General features: G+C 36.8%; 1 protein-coding gene across 8 annotated transcripts in view; it reads left to right on the top strand.

Moving 5' to 3' along the window:
- Positions 1 to 22,982, top strand: part of ARHGAP12 (Rho GTPase activating protein 12) — a 110,695-nt gene that overhangs the window by 85,035 nt on the left and 2,678 nt on the right. For all 8 annotated transcript variants that reach the window (XM_067704718.1, XM_067704727.1, XM_067704735.1 and 5 more), the window contains 10 exons: positions 1,160 to 1,221; positions 5,276 to 5,357; positions 11,103 to 11,204; positions 13,441 to 13,539; positions 16,302 to 16,404; positions 18,163 to 18,279; positions 20,290 to 20,388; positions 21,706 to 21,783; positions 21,883 to 22,017; positions 22,247 to 22,349. In XM_067704718.1, coding sequence (XP_067560819.1) covers positions 1,160 to 1,221; positions 5,276 to 5,357; positions 11,103 to 11,204; positions 13,441 to 13,539; positions 16,302 to 16,404; positions 18,163 to 18,279; positions 20,290 to 20,388; positions 21,706 to 21,783; positions 21,883 to 22,017; positions 22,247 to 22,349 — 980 coding nt within the window. The remainder of the gene's footprint in view (positions 1 to 1,159; positions 1,222 to 5,275; positions 5,358 to 11,102; positions 11,205 to 13,440; positions 13,540 to 16,301; positions 16,405 to 18,162; positions 18,280 to 20,289; positions 20,389 to 21,705; positions 21,784 to 21,882; positions 22,018 to 22,246; positions 22,350 to 22,982) is intronic.

A 22,982-nucleotide genomic window follows, 5' to 3' on the forward strand; every position in this document is an offset into this window, starting at 1 on the left:
GAAAATAGCTGAGGTAAATAGTTAGAAATAAATTCTGCATTGAGACTATTTTTTCCTCTGTGTGTGTGTATTGTGTGTGTGTGTTTTAACTGAAGGAAAATTGACTGCTTGGTCATTTTCAGACAGTGCTCACTAATGGATGATTGCTGTGGGCACAAACGCATTTTGATTAAATTCATTTGACTATAGAAGGCTAGAGCAATGAGAAAGTGCTTCTTCAGTTCCACCTGGAAGAATTTTAAGATAACATTTAACTCGAGCACAGTGACTTTTGCCTTCCTAGGGTTTAATGATAAAGCTGTGTCGCTGTTTTTTACATCAGCTGACTAATAGATCTAGTTTGTCCAGAGCTCAATTTGCCATCTGATAATATGTTTAATGAAGCAACATATTGAATTCTTTATGCCACATTAAGGCCAGTTCTATGCATAGTGCCACTTACTTTTAAGTAATTTATTAAATACAGTCACTGCATTTGTTCTACCTACTTATTTTCACATTCTGACAAAGTAGGTTAGTATCTTAAATAATTTTCAGACTACGCTGTTCTAAAATGACAGCAAAGTAAACAGTTCCTTTTTTGTGGTATTTATAGCATCGTATCACTTGGTTTGAACAGGAAGTCATAAATCATTTTTCCAGTGCTGATTTGTAGCGTTCATGTGGAAATTTAATTTGATTTTACCTTATGGCTGCTATTCCTTGAGAAGACGAAGTGTTTTTTTGTTTTTGTTTTTTGCGGTACGCGGGCCTCTCACTGTTGCGGCCTCTCCCGTTGCAGAGCACAGGCTCTGGACGCACAGGCTCAGCGGCCATGGCTCACGGGCCCAGCCACTCCGTGGCATGTGGGATCTTCCCAGACCGGGGCATGAACCCGTGTCCCCTGCATCGGCAGGCGGACTCCCAACCACTGTGCCACCAGGGAAGCCCAGACCAAGTGTTTAATTACAAAAATAACTGAAAAAAACTTTACAGAAGTATTAGGAAATTATATTCTTAAGGTAGTCTAGAACTAACCGTATTACACACTGACTGATCTTTTCTTTTAAGCTAATATTTAGAGTACCAGATCATTTTGATTCAGTCCTATGTAAGAATTTGGACTTCACTGTCTGTATGAATGATCTATAAACAGTAATACCTCTGTTCCATATCATAGGGTCAAGAGAAATATGGATTATTAAATGTAACAAAAATTACTGAAAATGGGAAAAAGGTTCGGTAAGTACACAGATCATTAATGTTCTCACATTTCATCTGATTGATATAAATAAAAACTGAATATAATTATATTCTAGTAGAAGTGATTAACAGGTTCAAAGAATTTCAAATGTGTTTTCTAATATGATGGATATAAGATTGTCAGGAAGTAGAGGAAAATTTTTCTTTGTCTTGACCTATTTCTAAAGGTAAGATTAAATTCAGAGGTGATAAGGCGGAGGATTCTGAGCAGGCATTAGCTTTATTAAAATTTTTTTCAATAAGTAATAAATGCACATGGCAAAATACAAACATACACAAAACATGTGGTCAGAAGTCAGTGACCAGCCATCAGTTTCCCTCCCCAGAGGTAACCAGTTATGTCTAGTGAGGTGTACTGTCTTCCTCCAGAGATAGAAAATAGATACATTTACATGTGCATAGATTAATTTTTTTAACACAGTCTTTTAACAGTTTATCTTGGAGATGGTGCATTTCATTGCATGTACAGCTGACACATAGTTTTTAACTGCTGCATAGTTGTATGTTGTATGGCTGCATCATAGTTTATTTAACTGTTATTTATTTGCAAGTGTGTCTATTGGTAGACATTTAGGATGTTTCCATTTTTTGCTATTACAAACAGTATTACCCTCAGTGTCTTGCACGGTTCATTTTGCAAGTATGTAGATATGCCTGTAGAACATATTTTATGAAAGTGGAATTGCTAGGCCATATGCAGTTGGACATTTTCATACAATTCCAAATTGTGCCCTAAGGCCCTCAGTCAGTTCCAACCTCAGGAGCCTTGGATTTCTCTATGCCTTTGTCCATTCAGTACGTTGTCAAACTCTTTGATCTTTGCTAATAGAGATTCGAGAGAAAATGGTGTTTTTACTTGCGTTCCTTTTTAGTGGGGTAGAGTACCACAAGCCATTTTTATTTCTTTTTTGTTGTTGTCCTCGAATTATCAGTTTATACCCTTTGTCTCTTTTTCTGTTGGGTTGTTGGTTTTTTTTGGTTAATAAATTAAGGAAATTAACTCTTTGTAAGGTAAGTTCCATTTTCCCCAGTTTTAAAAAACCGCTGAAATGCTAGGGTTTTATAGCCAAAGTGAGATCAGTCTGTTGTTTAAGAAAGAGTTTAAAATTTACATGTAGTTGAGTTTTTTAGATTTGCTTTAATTGAACTTTGTCAGATTTTGGTACTTGGAAGTTTTTCTTTTAAGTGCTTTGAAATAGCTTTACAAATACTGCAATTACCTGTTCCTGAAGCTGTTCCTTGGTAGAAGTCATGTGAATTGGATCTTTTTTTCTTTTCTCCCTTTTGGGCATATGTAGTGCAGGTAGGTCTTTGGCCACTTTCCCTGTTTTCATTGCTGTCATTTTTCCTGTGATAATTAGTTTTTTAGATTTTCTACTTACTTTGGAATGCTTTTTGGAATACTTCTCCTAAGAATATCATCCATTTCATTATATTCAAATTTATTTATATAGAGCTGATGAGCACAGTGGTATTTTAATTTCCTGTATTTTAGTGTTTATCAAACATTTTGTTCTGAGGACCTCTTTAAACTCTTAAAAATTATTGGTTAGTGCAAAGAACTTTTGTCTATATAGTTTATCTAGAATTATTTACTGTAAAAAATTAAAACTGAGAAATTTTAAGAATCTCTATTAACTCTTTTAAAACTAATAACCTGTTACATGTTAACATGAATAACATCTTTTATGAAGAAAACCCCCTGTATTTTCTCATGCCGGAAACTTCCATGAGAAGCGTGGCATTGTTTTATGTTTTCAGAAATCTTTACTGTTTGGCTTAATGGAAGACACCTGGATTCTCATCTCTGCTTGCAGTCGGTCTGTTGCAACATATTATTTTGGTTGAAGTATATAAAGAAAATGCTCCTTTACATAGATAAAGTTGGAAAAGGGAGGAATATTTTAATAGCCTTCTCAGATAATTGTGCGTATTTTTCTGCTACACCAAAATGCCAAAAATGTTAGTTGCAATGAAGATTCTGAAAAACTCTCCTTGAACTTTTAGTACAGTTACATTAAAATCCATGGGTCTGTGTTGCATTGTGAATGAATCTTTACCTATGCATAATTTTGTAGCATCTTGTAGGTAATTTGGAAAATACTGGTTTACTAAGTTTGCCGATTTTTCAAATGTTGGCACATTTTATTTTACAATATCAAAGAATCATAAATCAGTAGTAATATCATCATCAAAGTCACTAAGTTTTAGAATATTGTCAGCCTCACAGTGGCAGATGTGCCAAGTGTTCCAGAATTCTGCTTTCTGTTTGAAAGCTTTGTTATTGTGAACATATACTATCATTTATTTTCCTTGAAATGAAAGGCTCACTTCATTTATTTTTGAGATAATGTCTACCTGCCAAGTAGGCAAGCAGTGTATCCGTCAGTTGTTTGTTCAGGAAAAAATTGGTTCCATGAAAAAGGTGTGACTAATTCTACCTGCAACTCAATATTTCGATACTGTCATTCATTCAGTATCCAGATATTCAATATTTGTTCTGAGATACACATTCTACATTTTTTTTTATTTTGAAAATTAAACTCAAAAAGTTTATTTAAAGTGGAAATACATATATATATATATTTTAAAGTGGGAATATAGTTTAGCATTTTTCAGCATAGAGAAGTTAGATATTATCTAAAGAAATATAAGATGGAATATAAAATAAATTTACCAATGAAAATAAATCCTTCCAAAATATCTTGAGGTCCACACAAAACAAAATAATAAAATAAAATGAAAATATAATAAAATGATGACAGAACAGGTACCAAACATATGTGTCGTATCAGTATAAATAAATGTAAATGCACTATATTCATCCGTTGAAAGAAAAAGGTGCTCAGACTGGAACACAAAGCAAAACCCAGTTCAATATTACATACAAAAGAGACATCTGAAAAACGATTCAGAAAAGTTAAAACAAATAACACATATCAAAGGCATAAAAAAGTAAAGCAGGAATAGGGATCTTAATAGCAGACAGGTTCAACTCAGGGGGAAGGCACTGAGCATCTTTAAAATGATAAAGCACTGTGGATCAATCCACAGTGAAGATCTCATCATTAGAAATAGCCATTCACTGAGTAAGTGATGTTAATGACCATAAGCAAAACAACAGGAAATAAAAGGAAAAATAGAGATTCAGTAGGAGTAAACTTTATTTCACCTTTTCAAGTTCAAGTGGACATAAAAAGTCGTAAAATAATCAAGTAGGTCAAATTGGTAGATATTAAATTCTACATTCTGAATATGGAGAATAAACCTTCTTTTGAGTGCCTATAAAGTTTTCACGAAACTGGCCATATGTTTGGCTGTAAGGCGAGCCTTAATAAATTCCTGTGGAAGATACATTTGACGTTCGTTTTAGCCTGCCAGCAATTAAATTGCCTTATAACGTAAACACTGGTTACCTCTGGAGAGGCGGTTGAAGGAGAAGAAAGGGGGCCTTTTTCTGTATACATTTCTGCGTTCAGAGTTTTGATATAGTTTGTGTGTTGATTCTGTAATTTAGGAAAGATTTTTTGAAAGCCTCATTTTAGTAGTAGTAACCTTAGTTATCAACCAGCATGTAATTTATACGATCTACCACTTACCTGGTATAGCCTTATTAAGGGAAGGAAGATAACTAAGAGATATAAAACAATCTGTATCTACAGAGAATTACGTAAGATGAGCATGTTTGTCGAATTTTTAATTGTGAATAAGAATTCTTGCCAAATGCAGTGTGCAGTTCATGTGACTCTAAATTAGTGTCCTTGATCACAGATGTGCTGGATTACCCCCATGTGCACATAGTTAGGTGTGTGGTTATTCTGATAACTTACATCTCTCGTTGACCTCATTAGTTTTGGGACCATAAAATGATTGTAATTTCCATTAGAATTATATCCCCAGTAAAAACAATTGGAATGTCAGTATGACTGTACATTGTGGACAACATTGATAACAGCTAAGTAGGTTTTAAGTTTTTAAATTTGGGGGGGAAAACTGGATACGGAGCTTTAATTGGCCGTCTTTATCATTACAGAAAGAACTGGTTGTCTTCTTGGGCCGTGTTGCAGGGTTCATCTTTACTGTTTACCAAAACTCAAGGAAGTAGCACAAGTTGGGCAAGTATTTCTTTTCTTTGGAGGCTTTCTACATTTAAATTACGTGGAAGGTGTTGCACCTGAACTTCACAAAGTATTCCAGAGTCCTCCCAGCTACCGCTAGCTTGCAAATAACAGTAAATGAGGTTTTCTTAGTTAAAGATGCATTTTGACTCACAAGAGAAAGAAAAGGGCTACTTAGAAAAGTCTGACTCATATTGTTAAAACCAACCAATTATATTTTATGCATTGAACTGAAAGGTGACCTTACTACTTGGGCATTAGAGAACATATATTTCTTGGTCTGTTTTCAGGATGCCAAAGCTTTCCTGTGTCTGTGACTTGGCTCTTTCAGATATTTAGTCAGAAAATAAGCAGTCATGTGACAAGCCCCACCTTGAATTGTGATCTGACCCTTGGATACTAGTCAGGTTTCCGTGTCTATATATGACATCAGCCAGCTTTGAGAAGAAAAAGAAATGTCACCATTACCTGTGGGACTTTGAAGCTTTTTGTATATTTGAGTGTTTACTATCGCTACTCCTTGGTTATTTGTAACACAAATACCAAAAATTATAATTTGTGACCTATCATAATAGCTAACATTTTTTGAATGCTGAAAATATATTAGGTACTGTTCTAAGTGTAGAGGATGGTATATATATTATCCTCTTAACTCTGGGAGAGTACTGTTTATCATTCCCTCTCCCCCTGTTGGAGATGAGAAAATGAAGTATAAAACAGTTCAGTGCCTCGCTCAAGGTCTTACAGATACTAAGTGACAGATCTGGGTACCATTTTGGCTCCAGAGTCCATGCTCTGGGTATTTCCAAAAAGGTTTTAAAATGAAATTAATCTAATGTTTTTAGTCTGCTTTATATCCTGCCTTAACCAGTGTTTCTTACACTTACGGAGTTGATTTAAAATTAACAGGACCTATGGACTTTACGTTTGATAAAAGAGAAATCCATGTGTAAAATTCAAGCAAATTTTAGTCCTCTGCGTTTACAGTGCAGCCATGTAACATTGTTCTGAGCCAGGAGTGCCACAGAGCGTATTAGTCCTCAAATACTCTGCTATGGCAACCCCCCAGATCTGCTGGATTGAGCATGAATGTGAACTTTCTGGAATGTTTCTTCTCTTTTGCTTCACTGATGCTTTGATTTGCTCTCTGGTCAGCCAGTGCAGTGGAACTGACCTGTGATATGCTTTCCAGATTAAAAGACTGAAATTTTTATTTGACTTGTCTTAAAGTAAATTGATAATTATTTCTCCTTTTTCCCCTGAGGTGAAGCATATGATACTTTTTTGTTCATATTAATGCATTTCTAGAAGAAGATGCAGTTATTTCTTCTTCCTACTTGTGGCTCAACTTTTATTTGACACTGAGTGAAGTGAATGAAAGAAAAGGAATGGAGAAGCAATTAGAGATTAAAATAACAAAAAAGTTCCTGAAGAAAGCTGGATAATGGTCATTTATTTGATAATTACTGACCCCTAAAGATTGAAGGTTGTGGTATATACAGATAAAGCAAGTACATAGATCATTGTGGTAAGTGAGGCATCGTTGAGGTAGGCAGATATGCATGTGATTTAAAGAAAATGAAATTAAAAAAAAAATTGAAGATGTTAAGTGAATACCCTGGCACAGAACCATTAGTACAGTCTGGTTGCATTTTATGAAGGTCTCTTGGGGACCTTACATAATTCAGAACTCATGATTAAAACTAACGCCGACAGAGGGTGTGGGGTATTTCTGTTTATCAGCTGAAGTTGTGTTATAGCATTACCATGTGGTAATAGCAGAAGCGTAGCTTAAAATTCACTGAGCTAGCCAATTTTGAAATTGAAGAATTCTTAATGGAGTTTTAACTTTAGAGATTCACTCTTTGAATTTTTGCCTTTAAATGAAATTTTATTAATATGTTGTTAATAATACAGTACATTATGGTAATCATTTCAGGTTGGTATAATTAAATAAAACATAGTCACACGGTGTTTTATAGTCTTAAAAACTAAACAGATATGATAAAATGCTTGGCTGTACAGTCAATTCTTAATTTTTATTTTATGGCTAATTAAAAAATCTCAGACTGCCTTGCTTTTTCTTCCCATATGTAACACATATTAAGGGAACGAAAACTAATTTAAGTGGCCTAAGTAAAAGCTAGTAAGATTATTCAAATAAAAAGCATGTAAGTATGTGTGGCATATACAACACTCATGAATATTAAAAATTGATGAAATATGCAAGGTGCTTCTTAATTAACTCAGTAATCAGGATTGTTCAAAAAGGGTTTGAAAGAATCCTAGCTTTATTTCCCTGCTCGGTCACCAGCTAGATCTTCCGTAGGTAAAATGTTACCCTGTTTATACAGTGAAATCACACCTAACCTGAGGCTAACACATAAGCCCAAAGGACAAAAATCACCTGTAGTGAAAATTTCCCTTGAGTGTCTCTCGGGAAGATGCTGTGAGAAGTCAGTCTCTCGCAGAGCCAGTTTTTTCCTTTGCTGTTAGAAGAGATTGCTTTTCCTTCAGTTGGGTTCAGATGGTTTGTTCCGGGGCCATGCTGGAGAAGTATGGTTCTTTACAGATTAGTGTCACACTTGGTGCAAAAACCTATACCGAGATCCCCTGGAAGAAATAGCCAGTTCAGATCTTACAGTTTACTCCAGGGCATATACTCATCGATGGGACGCTGAGTAAATCCATCCATACATTTGAAGCTCTGTTTTTAGAAAACCATTCATGCTTCGTGTTTATTTTTGGTTTCATGGGTAGTAAAAACTGAGTAAATGAAATGCGCATATGCCACACGCAGCTCCGCTGTAAGATGATTTTACACCAGTGCTGTATCATCCAGAAGCCACCGAGCCTTTCCTTCTCCTTGGGATAGGTAGACACCACTTGTTTTCCGGAAAATATTAGTTATCTCCCGGATTGTTGTATCAGTAACTTAAATTATACTTTCTCTTTTCTTACTTCCTTCACCTCATTTGTTCAGCAGACATAAAAGCCTGCTCTGTTCTGGGCCTGGTGTTAGGCTTGGGGGTTCAGAAGTGAGTAACGTGACCCCCGTCTTCAGAGCTTACACTGTAACAGGGGGACCAGCACGTGCACAGTCACAAGACGACACGACATACACTGTGTTCACTGCAGATTTAAATACTCATATTCCTTGAGTATTTCAAAAGTCACCCCACAGATATTGGTAGTTGTTCAAATTCATTTATACGATGCTTTCAAATTTCTAAAAACAGTGGCTTCTTTGGACCAGATAATACTTTGTTGTGGGGACTGTCTTATGCATTGGGGGGTTCAGCAGGTAACAGCAGCACCCCACCTCCAACTGAAAGCGTCTCCAGACATTGCCAGATGTTCCCAAGTGGCAGAATCGCCTCTGGTTGAGCTCCACTGTCCTAGAGGACGGGGAGGGCAAGCTGGGTGGCAGGGCCTCTCCCGAGAGAGGACGCGGACAGGGACCAGAGGACAAGGCCCGCAGGCCATAGGAGGGGCTCAGGGACTCCTCTCCATTCCCCCAAGGCTTCCATTGTGAGTATACGGGAGAACAAGTTAGCTTAAAGTAAGTTGTATAAAGCATTCATCTTAAAAATAAAACATGAATTTATAGAATAAATTCAGAAGTCAGAAAATACTCTGAGATAAATTCTAGGGCCTTTGAAAAATATTTTGGAGATGCAGCTTGGCCTGTGTTACCTGCTTACGGAGTCCTGTTTTTGTCCTCTCTGGTTCCGTTATGGTTTTCTCTTGTACGTCATTTTGCCATTGTGCACTGTAATGACATCGTCATTTTCTTCCCTTTTCCCATCAAGTCATTCTGCCGGCAGGGCTCAGTCTCTGAGCTCCTGCTCTCGCTGCTTTCTTCTTGGACAAACTCTGTCAGCCGCCGGCCTGCTGTCGCATATGTAAAATCTGCTCCCGTGTCCGCTGTCACTGTATGTTTTCTTGTTGCATGTCCTTTGCCACGGTCGTTCTGTTTTCTTTGCCATGAATGTATTGGAGCGATGATTACAGTAGAGAAAAGCAGGACTAGATTTTGAGAAATACTGGGTAACAAACCCAAAATTTTGCCAACCACACTGAAGCATTTTTATAGCATTCCATGTTATGTGATTGTATTGATATTTGTATTTGGTTGCTATAACTTATTTGGTTGGCTACTTATATCTTACCTTATAGTTAACTATCTACAGAACATGTCATGATGACAAGTTAAATTAAGTTGATTTCTATCATTTTGTTAAATGTGTCCATTTAAGTTTTGTGACTTTTGAGATATATCAAATTTGCTCAGAAAGTTATCTGTGCCCATCATAGCTTTATGATTAATTACATGTCTTTTGAATGACAAAAGGTACTAAGGAAGGCAAAGGCTTTGTAGAATTGTTGAAATTTTTGTTGTGAATTTTATTATGATGCCACTAATAAAATTCCATGAAATACCCTAAATTTTGTTTTGATTCCACTAATAAATTCAATATAACATCCTAAGTTTTGTTTAGTTATAACAAGTATATTATTTAAGTCCACACTGAAAAGATGAAGTAAACGGGAACAGATGAAGTCAAACCGTTTTTTAAATGTGAAACTACGAAGTAGTCATTAATGTTATGAATAGCGGTAAGTTATCACAGGATTGGGGGGTAAGATCCATTTCCAATGACAAACATAATTTGAAAATATTTTAGCAAATGAAATTTCCTGTAACAAATCTTTATGACCTTAAAGATTACAATTCATCAGCCCTTAAAGATTTTAAAACCCCCAAACCCTACACTAACATAGGAATTCTATTTTCTATTCTCAGTTAACAGACTAAACAGAAATTTAAGTTATGATGGCAAGATACAGAGTAGGTCTATATTTAACATAAATTTTCTGATATTTTCTAATCTTTTCCTTGTCTGGTTAACAAAATATAATAGTTAAGTGCTGCTTCTTCTCAAACCACCCATGTCAACTGTTTTCCTCTTCTGTTCATGGTTCCTCATTAAATTGCTGAGGCTTTAGAGCACCTGGCTCTAGTTTTTATTTCTAACAAAGGCTGAATAGAAGAACATGGGGCTTAGGATGTTGTTTTTACAAGTTATTGTTAGTTGTTGACAACATAAATAGTTGATAAGAAAATAACCCTTGAAAGCACGAAATCAGGTTTAGAGAATATTTATTAGGTGGAAAAGAACTTGTTTTTCTGCCAGATATTATTTATATGTATGTAAGAATATCGCCTTTTGAACACATCATTTTACCTAGTCATAGATATTTAGAATAAATTCCAAAATATAGAATTGTTGAGCCAAAGGATACATGTCTTTATAAATTTGTAAATACCGTATGAGCAGCTTTTCTTCTCTAGGAGTTCTGATCCATATCCTACTTGCAAATGAGGGCCTGTTACTCTGTAGCCTCACCAATGCAGTTTTTCATCGAACTTTTTTTGTTGTTTTTGCACTAATGGGTGAAAAAAGATTTTACTATGGCTTTATTTTGTATTTTTCTTATAATGATGGAGGTTGAGCCATTTTGTTTCCTTTTCTATGAACTATATATAATCATGTCTTACATTTTTCAATTTCAATTTAAAGTAGGAATTGTTATTTTATAATACGAAAAGAGAAGAGGAATTTGAGGTGACCACCTTTTTGATTTATTGTTAACAATATAAAATTGGCCGTATTCTTTTTGGATACACACATGTACATGAATATAACATAAAGGTTTTTCCTTTTTTCTAAAACGAAGTTTGGGAGTAATCAGTCCAAACCAGAGTTCACGGTGGACCTTAAGGGGGCAACAATTGAGATGGCTTCAAAGGATAAATCCAGCAAAAAGAATGTATTTGAGGTAATAAATTATTCTCTAAGTATAATCCACATTCTTAACCATAGTAGCTTCATGTTCTGTTTTGAGTTATTTCGGGAAATGGTCTTTCAGTGTGACTAGTTAAGGCAAAGTTAGTCATTAAGTTACTTTGATTCATAATTTAAGGAAAAAAGCTGGTGTAAAGATCTGGCTTCATTTGCAGAAGTCACTGGATCTCCGAAGATGTATTACAAGCCTTTGTTCCACAAGTCGTGCCTTTCCCCAGCAACAATAAAAGGGTGTGGTTCCCTTTGCCTACCAAATCTAATATTAAAAAACAAATTAAAACTTTCCTATTTGCCATTAAAAGCCCTCCGCAGTAATGCACGATCCTGTATCAGTTACTTATTGCTGCCTAACAGACCATCCCCAAACTTAGTAGCCTGAGGAAAGAACCGTTTTGCTTGTTTGGTTTGGCCTGTGCAGAGCTGAATGGTTCTTCTGGTCGCACCTGGGTCCAGTCACCCGGCTTCAGTCATCCAGTGGCCTGACTGGGGCTGGACGGTCTAGTTCCCCCCTCCGGGTTGGTGCCAGCTGTTGGCTGGGCTCCCGGTCACCATCTCTCCTCCTCAAGGAGGTGACCCCAGGCTTCTTCACATGTCAGGGTTCCGGGGGGGCCAGAGTGGGAGCCGCAAGCCTTCTTGGGGACCAGATGTAAGAGCCAAACAGCAGTGTGTTCTGTGGCTTAAAGCACGGCCCCCCCGCTGGTGGAGGGGCAGCAACACTGCACAGGGCTGCATATGCAGAGGGCAGAGGGCGCTCGGACTGTCTTTGCAAAGAATCTCTCCTGTCTCAGGGCTTTCCTACTTGTCGTCTAGGCAGATTAGAACAGTTGATATTTCCCAAGTGGAACCCGGGTTTTCCTGTCTTGATGGTTTTCGCTCCTGATGGATCTGCCTTTAATACCAACGGTTGCTAGTCTCTCCTTGTCAAATGTTCCCTCTCTTCCAAGACCCACAAGAAACATTACCATAGCACAGATGCTGCTGCTCTGTGCTTTTAATGTAGCGCTTGTTCTCATGCACCTGGGACTTTCCTCATCTGTAAATTATTCCCCCGCTAGATTATTAAAAAAATTTTCTTTGCAAGCAAAGAGACTGCATGCTTTTCCTTACTTTTACAAAGTGAGACCCTCTAACAGAGTATCTTGGCCCACTTTCTAGAAGAATGCAGGAAAGGAAGTCACTGTTACCTGAGGTAGCCTTGTTTCATTCCAGAATGAAGAAGGTCCCATGGTCAAATAAATTTGGGAGAAAGTATATATTTTATTCCTCTGTTAGGAAGTCACGGTGCACCCTGGAATAGCAAAACTCTGAGAAGTCTTGAAGGATAGAGTCTTGTTTAGCTCTTTTCAATCTAGCACTTCCCAAATTAACATCACATAATGAGTTCTTTATTTTTTTGAGGAATGCCTTTTAAAACATTACTTCAGGAGCTGTTTGAGGAATATATCTCAGAATGTTGTTTGGGAAACATTGCCATATGTTCCTCTAGGAAAAAAGAAAATCAGACACTTACCAAACAGAAAATAGAAGGAATGATTTCTATAAATACCTCAAAATTCTTCCTCAGTCAGGTGTGAGAAACTTTGAACCCAGGAGATCATACATAAATGGGTTATTGCGTTCATGTAGAATCATATATCGTGTCCTTACTTTAGTTAGTTCATGATTTTACAATTTAGTGATGTTTCTGTCCAGAAGGCTTGTGATGTATAATTTCCTATTAAATAGTCAATATTGAAAGTCTAACTCTTGTATATTCTCTTTCTCTATATATTTTTTTAACCAGAGAGAGAAATTCTCAAACTTATGTTAAAATATTATAGATTTTATTTCTTAACAAATTATGTTTCAATTCTCATTTAAAATGCACAGCGTAGGTACTTGAACTTATTTTTTAATGATAAAGTATTCTAGATTCCAGCAAGTTTTATGTTGTTTGTGTGATGGAGTTTGGGATCCTAAATTATTAGATTTTCATTGAGAATTTACTGTGAGAAAAACGTCATGTTTTATAAAATTATCCAGCTGGTATTCTTTTATACTAAAATAAAAGATAATTCCATCACTGTGGAGTACTGTAACCTTTCCACCATTAATATGATATATGGCATCCAATCTTCTGGTGGTTTTGTAGACTTTGAATTAAATGTATTTATTTACTTCATTGAAAGCACTAACCATGCTTTTTTTTTTTTTCCTTCTTATCTCTAAAGCTGAAAACCCGTCAAGGGACCGAACTGCTGATTCAGTCTGATAATGATGCTGCTATCAATGAGTGGTTTAAAGTTCTTAGTAGCACTATCAGTAATCAGGTATGTGTTTGACTCAGGTAAATGTTTTTTTAACTTTAGAGCTGCTTCTCTTGTTTTGTTTTTTGGCTTTCTAACTGGTTATTATATATCTAGTTTCCAATTTATATTAAAAAGTACTTTTAAAAAATACATATTTTGAAAGAGGTAGGAAAGACAGTGATTAGTTTAGCAATTCCCCGGGGCTGATGAGTGATTTAACATTGGCATTTATAGGATTTTGCCACCAGTAGATTTCACATAACTTTCACATGAGGCATTGGTTCAAAAAGAAAATAGCTCAGGAGGTAGGGACGGTCTAACTGTGCCTAGTATGTAGTATTTATTCATGGAGTGAATGCTTTGGAAATCATCCTATTTGGTGGAAACAGATCCTGAGCAAAATGGTGAGATGCATGAAGCTGTCGTCTTGTCATTTGTACTTTTTCTTTCCTAGTGACCTTTCTACTCAGAGTACCCTCATGTTCCTGGAAAATTTCTTCTCATGTGTATTACAACCAAAAAGAACCTCGCATTTATATTCTGAAGCTGTGTTTGTAAGAGCAGTGATAACCAACTAGAAGCTGTACTTTCTTAGGCTGTACTCTTACCCCCTCACCATATGGGGACATGGTTCCTGATTAAGGATCATGTATCAGTGACAGAAGTGAAATGAAAGTGAATACTTACGGGAGTATGTAATACAGGTTTTAAACTAAATGAAGACAAAAAAAGTTTGGGAATCACTGGCTTTAGTGGAGATGGAGATGTCTTTCAGAGACTTTATAGGTGACGCTTCATTATTAATAAGGTTTGTGATTGTATCAAGGTGTTCTCCTTCTGTGAGTCTCAGTTTTTCTACTTAAAAAAAATAGAGAGATTGCACTGGATTGTCTCCAAGTATCCTTTTAAGCTCCAAAATTTTATGATTCACCCAGTTCAAATCACCCAGATTTGGAATCTGAGTATTCTTTAACTCTTCCGCCTCCAACTTTTACCTCTTCTAGCAAATTATTTACCAATCTAGATGTGAATTCTTCCTTTGCAGTTTGTAATACTGTGTGATGTTTCTGAACCTTGTCCCTTTCTTTCCATTTATTCCTGAAACCATGGGCAGGCCTTTAAATGTTGATATTAAGAGTAACCTCCTAAACAGTTTTCCTTATTTCATCTCATCCCCCACCAATGCACTGTTAATGCCACTACTGTATGAAACTTCCTGATGTCACTTTTATAATCCTCCCCTGCACAGAAACCTTACGTGACTCCTATTAGAATTCAGCAGCCTGAGCCCAGTCTTTTCAAATGTACCTTCTCCTCTACCCAGTACGGACTTGCAGGTCTAGTCACTGTAATGTGCTCGCTACCCCTTGAAAGCAAGGGTGGCCGCGTCCATCTCACACACATGTGAGTGCCTTACGCACTGGGGTATAGCAGCGTGCAACCGGATGCTCACCTAATGCGTGGAGCTTACAGTCAAAGACAGAAGGTTACTGAGGACAGACAACTGAACAGTTCATATAATGAACTATAAAAACCCTGATTAAGTAGGGGCTAATCTAGTGTAGGGATCAAGGGAGGCCTTGCAGAGAAAGTGGCTTTTTAAATTAAGGCCTAAGGGTTCAGGGAATAAGCCAACTGAAAAGAGAGGAACATATAATTGACTCTAAAAATTTTAAATGTGTACTGTTTACAAAGTGGCAAAAGATACTGAGGGCAAAGAGATGGGCAAGATTACAAAACTTTATTAAGAGACATTGACAGAAACTTAAATGAGAAGTATGTCCATGGATTAAAAAATTCAATTATGTAAAGATATAATATTCTTCCAAATGGCTTATAAATTTGTAGGTTTGAGATTTTTGAATCTCATTCAAAATCCCAGTAGGTTTTCTGGGGGAACTTGACAAACTTATTCTAAAATTCATATAGAAATGCAAAGGGCTAAGAATATGCAAGACACCTTTGAAGAAGACTTGCTGTAGCATATGTCAGGCAGGACCTTATAAAGCTGTGTATCCATAATGGGATACATATACAGACCTGTGGAACAGAATAAGGAGCCTGGAGACAGACCCACGTACCTTTGGACACTCTGTGCCAGGTAGAGCACGTGCTGGGTCAGCTGGATGTCTGAGAAGATGGAGCCTTTCCTTACACTGTGCACAAAAATAAACTCCGGGTGGAGAGAGGACCTCAGAGTAAAAGGCAGAGCAGTGTTTTTAGCTTTGAGAATTCAGTCTGCTTTTTAACTTGTAAAAGTGACCGTAGTTAGGCTGTAAATGAGTTCTAGGATTTCTTTCAATTCCTGATATCCGTAGGTCTGTGAGTAATGAGTGATGTCAATTAACTGTTGACACAAAGTGCAATTTTAAAAGATTGTTGGTGTGAAGCAGTTAAGGTACCATTGCTAGTTAGCTTTATCTGTCCTATCATCAACAATGTACCATCATCCTGTTCTATCACCACAGATTATATAGCCCAACCTTTTAACTGTTATTACTTGTCGCTTGATCAAAATGTGGCAAGATAGCATCACCATCAGTACAAGCGCATTATCCTTGTGAATTATCAATAATTTTTTCTTTATCGAAATTCAGTTAATGCCATCATTGGGGGTAGGGGGAAGAGTATTTTTAAAGATTTATCAAATAGCTAAATCATATATCGTATATACTAATTGGTTCCCTAAAATCATTTGGAAGAGTTGACTACTGATCATTCTGAGAATTACATCTAAAGTAATAGCAAAAGTAATATGTGTTTGGAAAATCTCTAACCAACAGACAGTAGAACCCGATGAAGCGATTGAGGAGGACGTACCAGATTCACCAGGAATAGAAAAGCACGATAAAGAAAAGGACCATAAGGATCTGAAGAAATCGCGTTGTAAGTTTTCTTTCCCGGTGTTGCTAGTGGTTTGAGTGAGCTTATTCTCTTAGCAAAGGTTTAGAGTAAATATATGAAAGCTGAGTGGACTCTCCAGTGTTGCAAGACTTCTAAGATTCAGGAGTTGCGGTCTCAGTGGTTCAGTGTTCTCTCTCCTCGTTAACTCATAATCTTTTTTTTTTTTTTTTTTTTTTGCGGTACTCGGGCCTCTCACTGTTGTGGCCTCTCCTGTTGCGGAGCACAGGCTCCGGATGTGCAGGCTCAGTGGCCATGGCTCACGGGCCCAGCCGCTCCGTGGCATGTGGGATCCTCCCGGACCGGGGCACGAACCCGCGTCCCCTGCATCGGCAGGCGGACTCCCAACCACTGCGCCACCAGGGAAGCCCAACTCATCATCACTTTTCAGCCTAATCGTATGCACCCCGATGGAATCACATTAATTTTAAGATGTTATGATACCCTTCCAAGAGAAAAAAATGCGCACAACAGAATGCGCTTGTGTTGAGGCCTCTAGGAAGCTGAACTTCATTGATTGGAAAATATATAATTACTGTTTAAGATTCTAGATAGACCCTTAGACATTAAGAAGTCAGAAGTCACGGGGTATGTACCATAGTTCCCTGTTGGATGCCAGGCAGCCGCCTCTAGACTGGGCTATGTCTGTGCATTTAATCTCCAGACCACATATTATGTTACAGGACCAGAGAAACGCCAGCGGTTGTAAGGATTGCATTTTCTTTTCTTTCCTTTTTTTTGGCCACTCCATGCCGCATGAGGCATCTTAGATGGAACCCGTGCCCCCTGCAGTGGAAGCACGGGAGTCCTAACCACGGGACCGCCAGGGAAGTCCCAAGGATTGCATTTTCTAACACAGGCCTCTTGTGAATTATGTGCTTTAAATAGGCCATTACCCGTGACTTGAACCTGCTTAAATCTATTTTAACAAATCCACATTTAACTGAGAAATTTTTGGTCTTCACATTAACTGAATGGTTAGAAAATCAGTTCTCCTTTTTTTCTCCCACATTCTTATGAAGTTTAGGCCTGTTACTGACACTGTCACTGTATAATAGTGTAAACCACGAAACTTTTATTGTTTTAATTCTTTACTAATATATTGTTTGTGCTCTCAACTTTCTTCAAATGTGGTTATTTTCAAGAAATTTACTTCCTGAATTTTTATTATTGTAACCCAAAGATAAATCAGGTCTGCAGGCCATGTGGAAATCCAGGTGGTCCCATCCTTAGCTCGGAGTAGAGATAGTTATGATGAGTCTTAGCTTGAAGTACAAATAGTTGTGATGGATATTTATACATATATATCCCCTGACTCCTAGTTCAGTGAGTATGGGGAAGGGTAGGGATTTTGTTTATGTTTTATGGGTTGGTTACTTTATTTTTTGCTGGTCATTTTACCGTCTAAACCTGATGGAGAGTCCAAGACTGTATCATTTGTGAAATAATGAATATAAATTAGAATGACTTACAAATGTCTTGGCACATATACTAAAGAAGGCACAGTTTGCGGTCAGTGTTTAGTGATAAAAATGAAATGTTTCATTTGGTTTGTCACTTTGAAATTGTGTTAGTGTTTGATTCTTCATGTGTTACTCTTAAACCGTATTAAAGTTAGAAAAACTGAATTTATATACTGTGATTTTTTATATATGAGATTAATATGTTTTGAGTACTAGGTGGAAAAATTTTCATCAAAAAAGCCTTTATTTTATAAAATGCTTAATATCTATCTGTCTTAAGCCACGAAAGTATCTAGCATAGATTCTTCAGAACAGAAAAAAACCAAGAAAAACTTAAAGAAATTTCTTACACGACGCCCCACTTTGCAAGCTGTTCGTGAAAAAGGTTATATTAAAGGTAGGTAGAAATGATGTTTATAATAATGAACTTTGGCCTAAATCGGAAATAAGACATTTTACATTAAAAGCTGAAAATTTTCCAAACAGTAAAAATGTCTCATTCTTTATTCATAAAGTTATCAGGTTCAGTGATTAAAATACATTTGAGTAATTAAAATTGATTTTTTAATGCACATGAAGAGTTTATTTTAACTAAAGCATCAAACAGACATAAATACCAAATTAGCTTTTTAGAAACCCTGTACCAGAGGAGCTACATGGATGTGATGGGGTGGCGTGGGAGATTTTCAGAATGACAGATTTTTAGTTTTGAGATGCACAGATCAGAAGAAATTTCAGGTAATCACTAGCTGTAGAAAGAAAAGATAATGTACAATTTTATTCTTGATGGTTTGCCTTCAGTTCTCATTTAAGGTAATTTTAAAATTAGGATAAAGTGTTTTTTTCTAACTAATTTTTACATTTTATTTTCATGTATAAGAACCATAATGTACTAACAGAATATTTTCTTAATAGGAAAGTACTCTTTAAAATCACATATACTTGTATATATATACCTTTAGTTTTTACAAGCATGTTTAATTCCAAAGATAAAATTTTCTAACACATGACTCAAAACAGAGACATTTGTTCATAATAAAACTATAGGAAAAGGTAACATAATTTATACCATATATATTAGAGCTGTCTTTGATTATGAAGTTTCTAACAAAGACCATTGCAGAAACATCCGTTATGCAAAGCATCTAGATTAAAATACACAAATGAGTTTCATTAAAAAGCTATTTAAAACTTCTAGGAAGAGTTCAGCTAATTAAGTGATTCAGATTAGCAGCCTTAAAGAGTTAAGGGTAAGCAGGCACCCCCAGATAATGCACGTGAATTTAGCATGTTGAGCTTAGAACCTTCAAAAAAGCCTCACAAATAAATGGATAGAAACTGCTGCTCATTCTTCGTCAGACCTTTTCAATGAGAAATACAAACTTGCCACTTTCTGGTGTTGTTCATCCACTTCAAATACTGTATTTTATTTGTTTTCCTGAATATTTAGCACTAATGTGGAATTTCAAAACTGTTGGGTTGAAAGATTACTAGAACGGACTTTGATATATTTTGTGAAATCAGATGTTGGCACACGATGGGCATGTGTTTTTTTTTTGTTTTTTTGAATTTTATTTTATTTTTTTATACAGCAGGTTTTTATTAGTTATCCATTTTATACATATTAGTGTATATATGTCAATCCCAATCTGATGGGCATGTGTTTTTTTTTTTTTTTTGCGGTACGCGGGCCTGTCACTGCTGTGGCCTCTCACGTTGCGGAGCACAGGCTCCGGACGCGCAGGCTCAGCGGCCATGGCTCACGGGCCCAGCCGCTCCGCGGCATGTGGGATCCTCTCGGACTGGGGCACGAACCCGTGTCCCCTGCATCGGCAGGCGGACTCCCAACCACTGCGCCACCAGGGAAGCCCAGATGGGCACGTTTTAATAGTTTAAAAAATATTTGAGTATTTGCTAAGTGGTGGACTTGAGCCTCAGTGCTGGGAATAACTATTGGCATTCAAGAATGAGAGGGTCCCTGCCCGCATGAAACTTCTATAAAGATGAGAGACAGACAAGGTAATTTAGAATAATGGTGACTTACCTGAAGAATCTGACATAGTGATAAAACAGAGAGTGACTGGAATTGGGCTGCCTTAGGATGGTCAGAGGGTTCTTAAAAGGAGGTGGCATTTTAGCTGAGACCAGGAGTGGTGAGAAGGAGCTCCCTTTGGGGGAAGGTTGATCTCCGCACAGGAGGGGAAGGTAAGAAGGGAGCCAGGCAGGAATGAAGGAGGGTGTTCTTGGAGCTTGGAGTCGGAAGAGGTAGGCGAGTGCAGATCAGACAGGCGTGCGTTGTGGTGAAAGTGTCTGCATGCAGGGGTATCTTCTGTTGCACTGTGAACCATTTAGCCATTTTGTGAACTAAAGTTTAGCAAGGTGACTCATTTCTTGACATCTCTTTCAGATCAGGTATTTGGAGCCAATCTTGCTAATCTGTGTCAGAGAGAGAATGGCACCGTGCCAAAATTTGTGAAATTGTGCATTGAACATGTTGAGCAATATGGTAAGAAAATGAATTTTTTTTAAAGTTAAGCACACCACCCATTGTTTTGCCATCAAAATCTCTAGGATTTTTATGATTTTGAGTGTTGCAACCAAAAGTTCTTTATAGTCATAAGTTGTCAAGAAAAGCATCTTTTTTGCAAAAAACCATTTTTTTTGCATTGTTTCAAATTAAGGCCTTTGCAGTCATCTATTGCATGTTCAGTACTTAGGGTTGATTCAGCGTATGGTATTCCTTGAAGCCATTGGGAGTTGTTGGCATTTGCTTAAAATGGACGTGGTGATTGTGAAACTGTGTTTATTAAGAAATGATCCAGCAGTGTAAGAGACAGGAGGAGATAGTGTTTACTTACTAAGGGGAAGTTTCTTCTGTTTATAATAAAAATGAGATGACATTCCCAAACTGCTAAATCAACTCTAAAGTGTGCAAATAGACAAATCCTCTTTATGTCATTTCCTGTACTTCTGAAGACTTAAACTAATTTCTGTTTCGGTTAATTTTAACATGTTTATAATATTTATACTAGCTTTTAAAATAACAGTATCTTGACTGCAGTCCCATTAACTTATATCAGTATATCATCAAAAATATCTTGTGTAATTAAAATATTTGCATAAAATGTAATTTCTGCTAGTCACAGGTCTCTGACTCTCAGCCTGACAATAGAGACACCATGCTCCTTGGCTTTACTGGAACTTAAATGAGTAGCACATTAGATAGTGTTAAGTGTGTGCATCATTATCATTTAATGAATATATGAATTTTTGGGCTTCATTGCGTGAATTTCAAATGATTCTGTTTCATATGTAAAAGAAATGAATAACTATCAAATTATCTGTTGTTATAGAACCATTATTTTAGCTGCTGGCTTGTATTAAGTTTATTTATTACAAGCACTTAATATGACAAGCACTTTGATTCAGAGAGCACCTTAATATGTACATTTACACTCTCAAGTGACGTGCCGAGAAACGGGTGGGCTGATTTTATCTACTGGCTTCCTTTACTCTTTGAATTATCTTCAGGTGTTTGCCGAAGTTTATCTTAAATTGCTAATATTTCAAGTTTGAGATGATTTCCTTGAGATGGTGATCCACGGTCTGCATGATAAAGTAGACTTGTTGCTGTTTACCAGACGATGCAGAGCGAATCTCCACCCCCCTCTCACTGCCAAGCATCTATAAAAAGCCATTTAGAGGAAAAGAGTAATTTTATTTTAGGCTAATGTTAATAAATAAGAATTCTAAAACATGAAAGCATCTTTAGAAGACGCCAACAAGAACTTTAAACATAAAATTATTGTTATTTGTCTCTTAGGGTTGGATGTTGATGGGATTTATAGAGTTAGTGGCAACCTTGCAGTGATCCAGAAGCTGAGGTTTACAGTCAATCATGGTAAGATCATGTATTGTTATATACAGAATAAATAACTCACGACTGTTAGAATTGGTTTAAAATAATTTCAGAAACTTTCCCGTTCCTACTGTTTTCCAGATGAGAAATTGGACTTGAAGGATAGTAAATGGGAAGATATTCATGTCATCACTGGAGCACTGAAAATGTTTTTTCGAGAATTACCAGAACCTCTCTTTACATTTAATCATTTTAATGATTTTGTTAATGCAATTAGTAAGTATGTAATTAACTCCACTCGGTTTTTTCCCTAGATGTTGAAAACCCTCTGTAGCTGCTACAACACTGCTTGATATTTTAAACAAGTTTTTTCAAAGGATTGTTTTACTCCAGAAATTTTAAATGTAACCACCAGGTGTCACTGTGTATTACCAAATACCAGGTTCCAAAATAATGTCACTGCTTTCAGTTTCATGCAAAATCTCCAGTCATTGTCTTTTTTCAGAACAAGAACCAAGACAGCGTGTCTCTGCTGTGAAGGATCTAATCAAACAGTTGCCAAAGCCTAATCAGGACACAATGCAGACTCTGTTTAGACATCTCAAAAGGTAAGAGTCTCACCACAAAAGAGAAGGAATAATTAGGGGGAAAAAGAAGGTCGGAGAAGTGCACAGGTATGAGATGTGGTGTAGGACCCCCGGGGCCAGGGCCACGCAGACCTAGGTTCAGAGCCCCGCTGTGCTGCTCGCCTGTTTGTAACATGAGAAAGATGACTTCTCTGAGCCCCAGTTCCTCGTAGGTAAAACGGTTCGGTATAAAGAATACACTGAAGTAGATTTCATATGTGAAGCATTTATATAATGCCTAGCACGTAGTAAGTGTTCAGAAATTGTTGCTAAAAGTTAATTATGATGAAGATGAGATTGGTTAAGTGAGGAATATTCAGTTACCTTGAAGTCAAGGTAATTAGGTCTAAGTTACTACATAGTCACTCTGAAACTTCTGATAGAAAGAACACGAGATTACTAAAATAAGTGATCACAGTATGAGAGATTTTTTTAAAAAATAGCATAAAATGAGTAAAATTCAAAGTTTAATCTCTGTGCCCTAATGATATTTTCCCCGTCACCCTAGCGGAGGAATCATTGTTACCTGAATTGTAATAGGTATTCAAGTCTATGTCTTATTTTTAAAACTAAGCTGAAATATCACACATTTAAAGTTTGTGAGAATATGTATAC

Source organism: Pseudorca crassidens, chromosome 1 (genome assembly GCF_039906515.1).
Source record: "Pseudorca crassidens isolate mPseCra1 chromosome 1, mPseCra1.hap1, whole genome shotgun sequence".
In the NCBI taxonomy this organism is placed as follows: Eukaryota; Metazoa; Chordata; class Mammalia; order Artiodactyla; family Delphinidae; genus Pseudorca; species Pseudorca crassidens.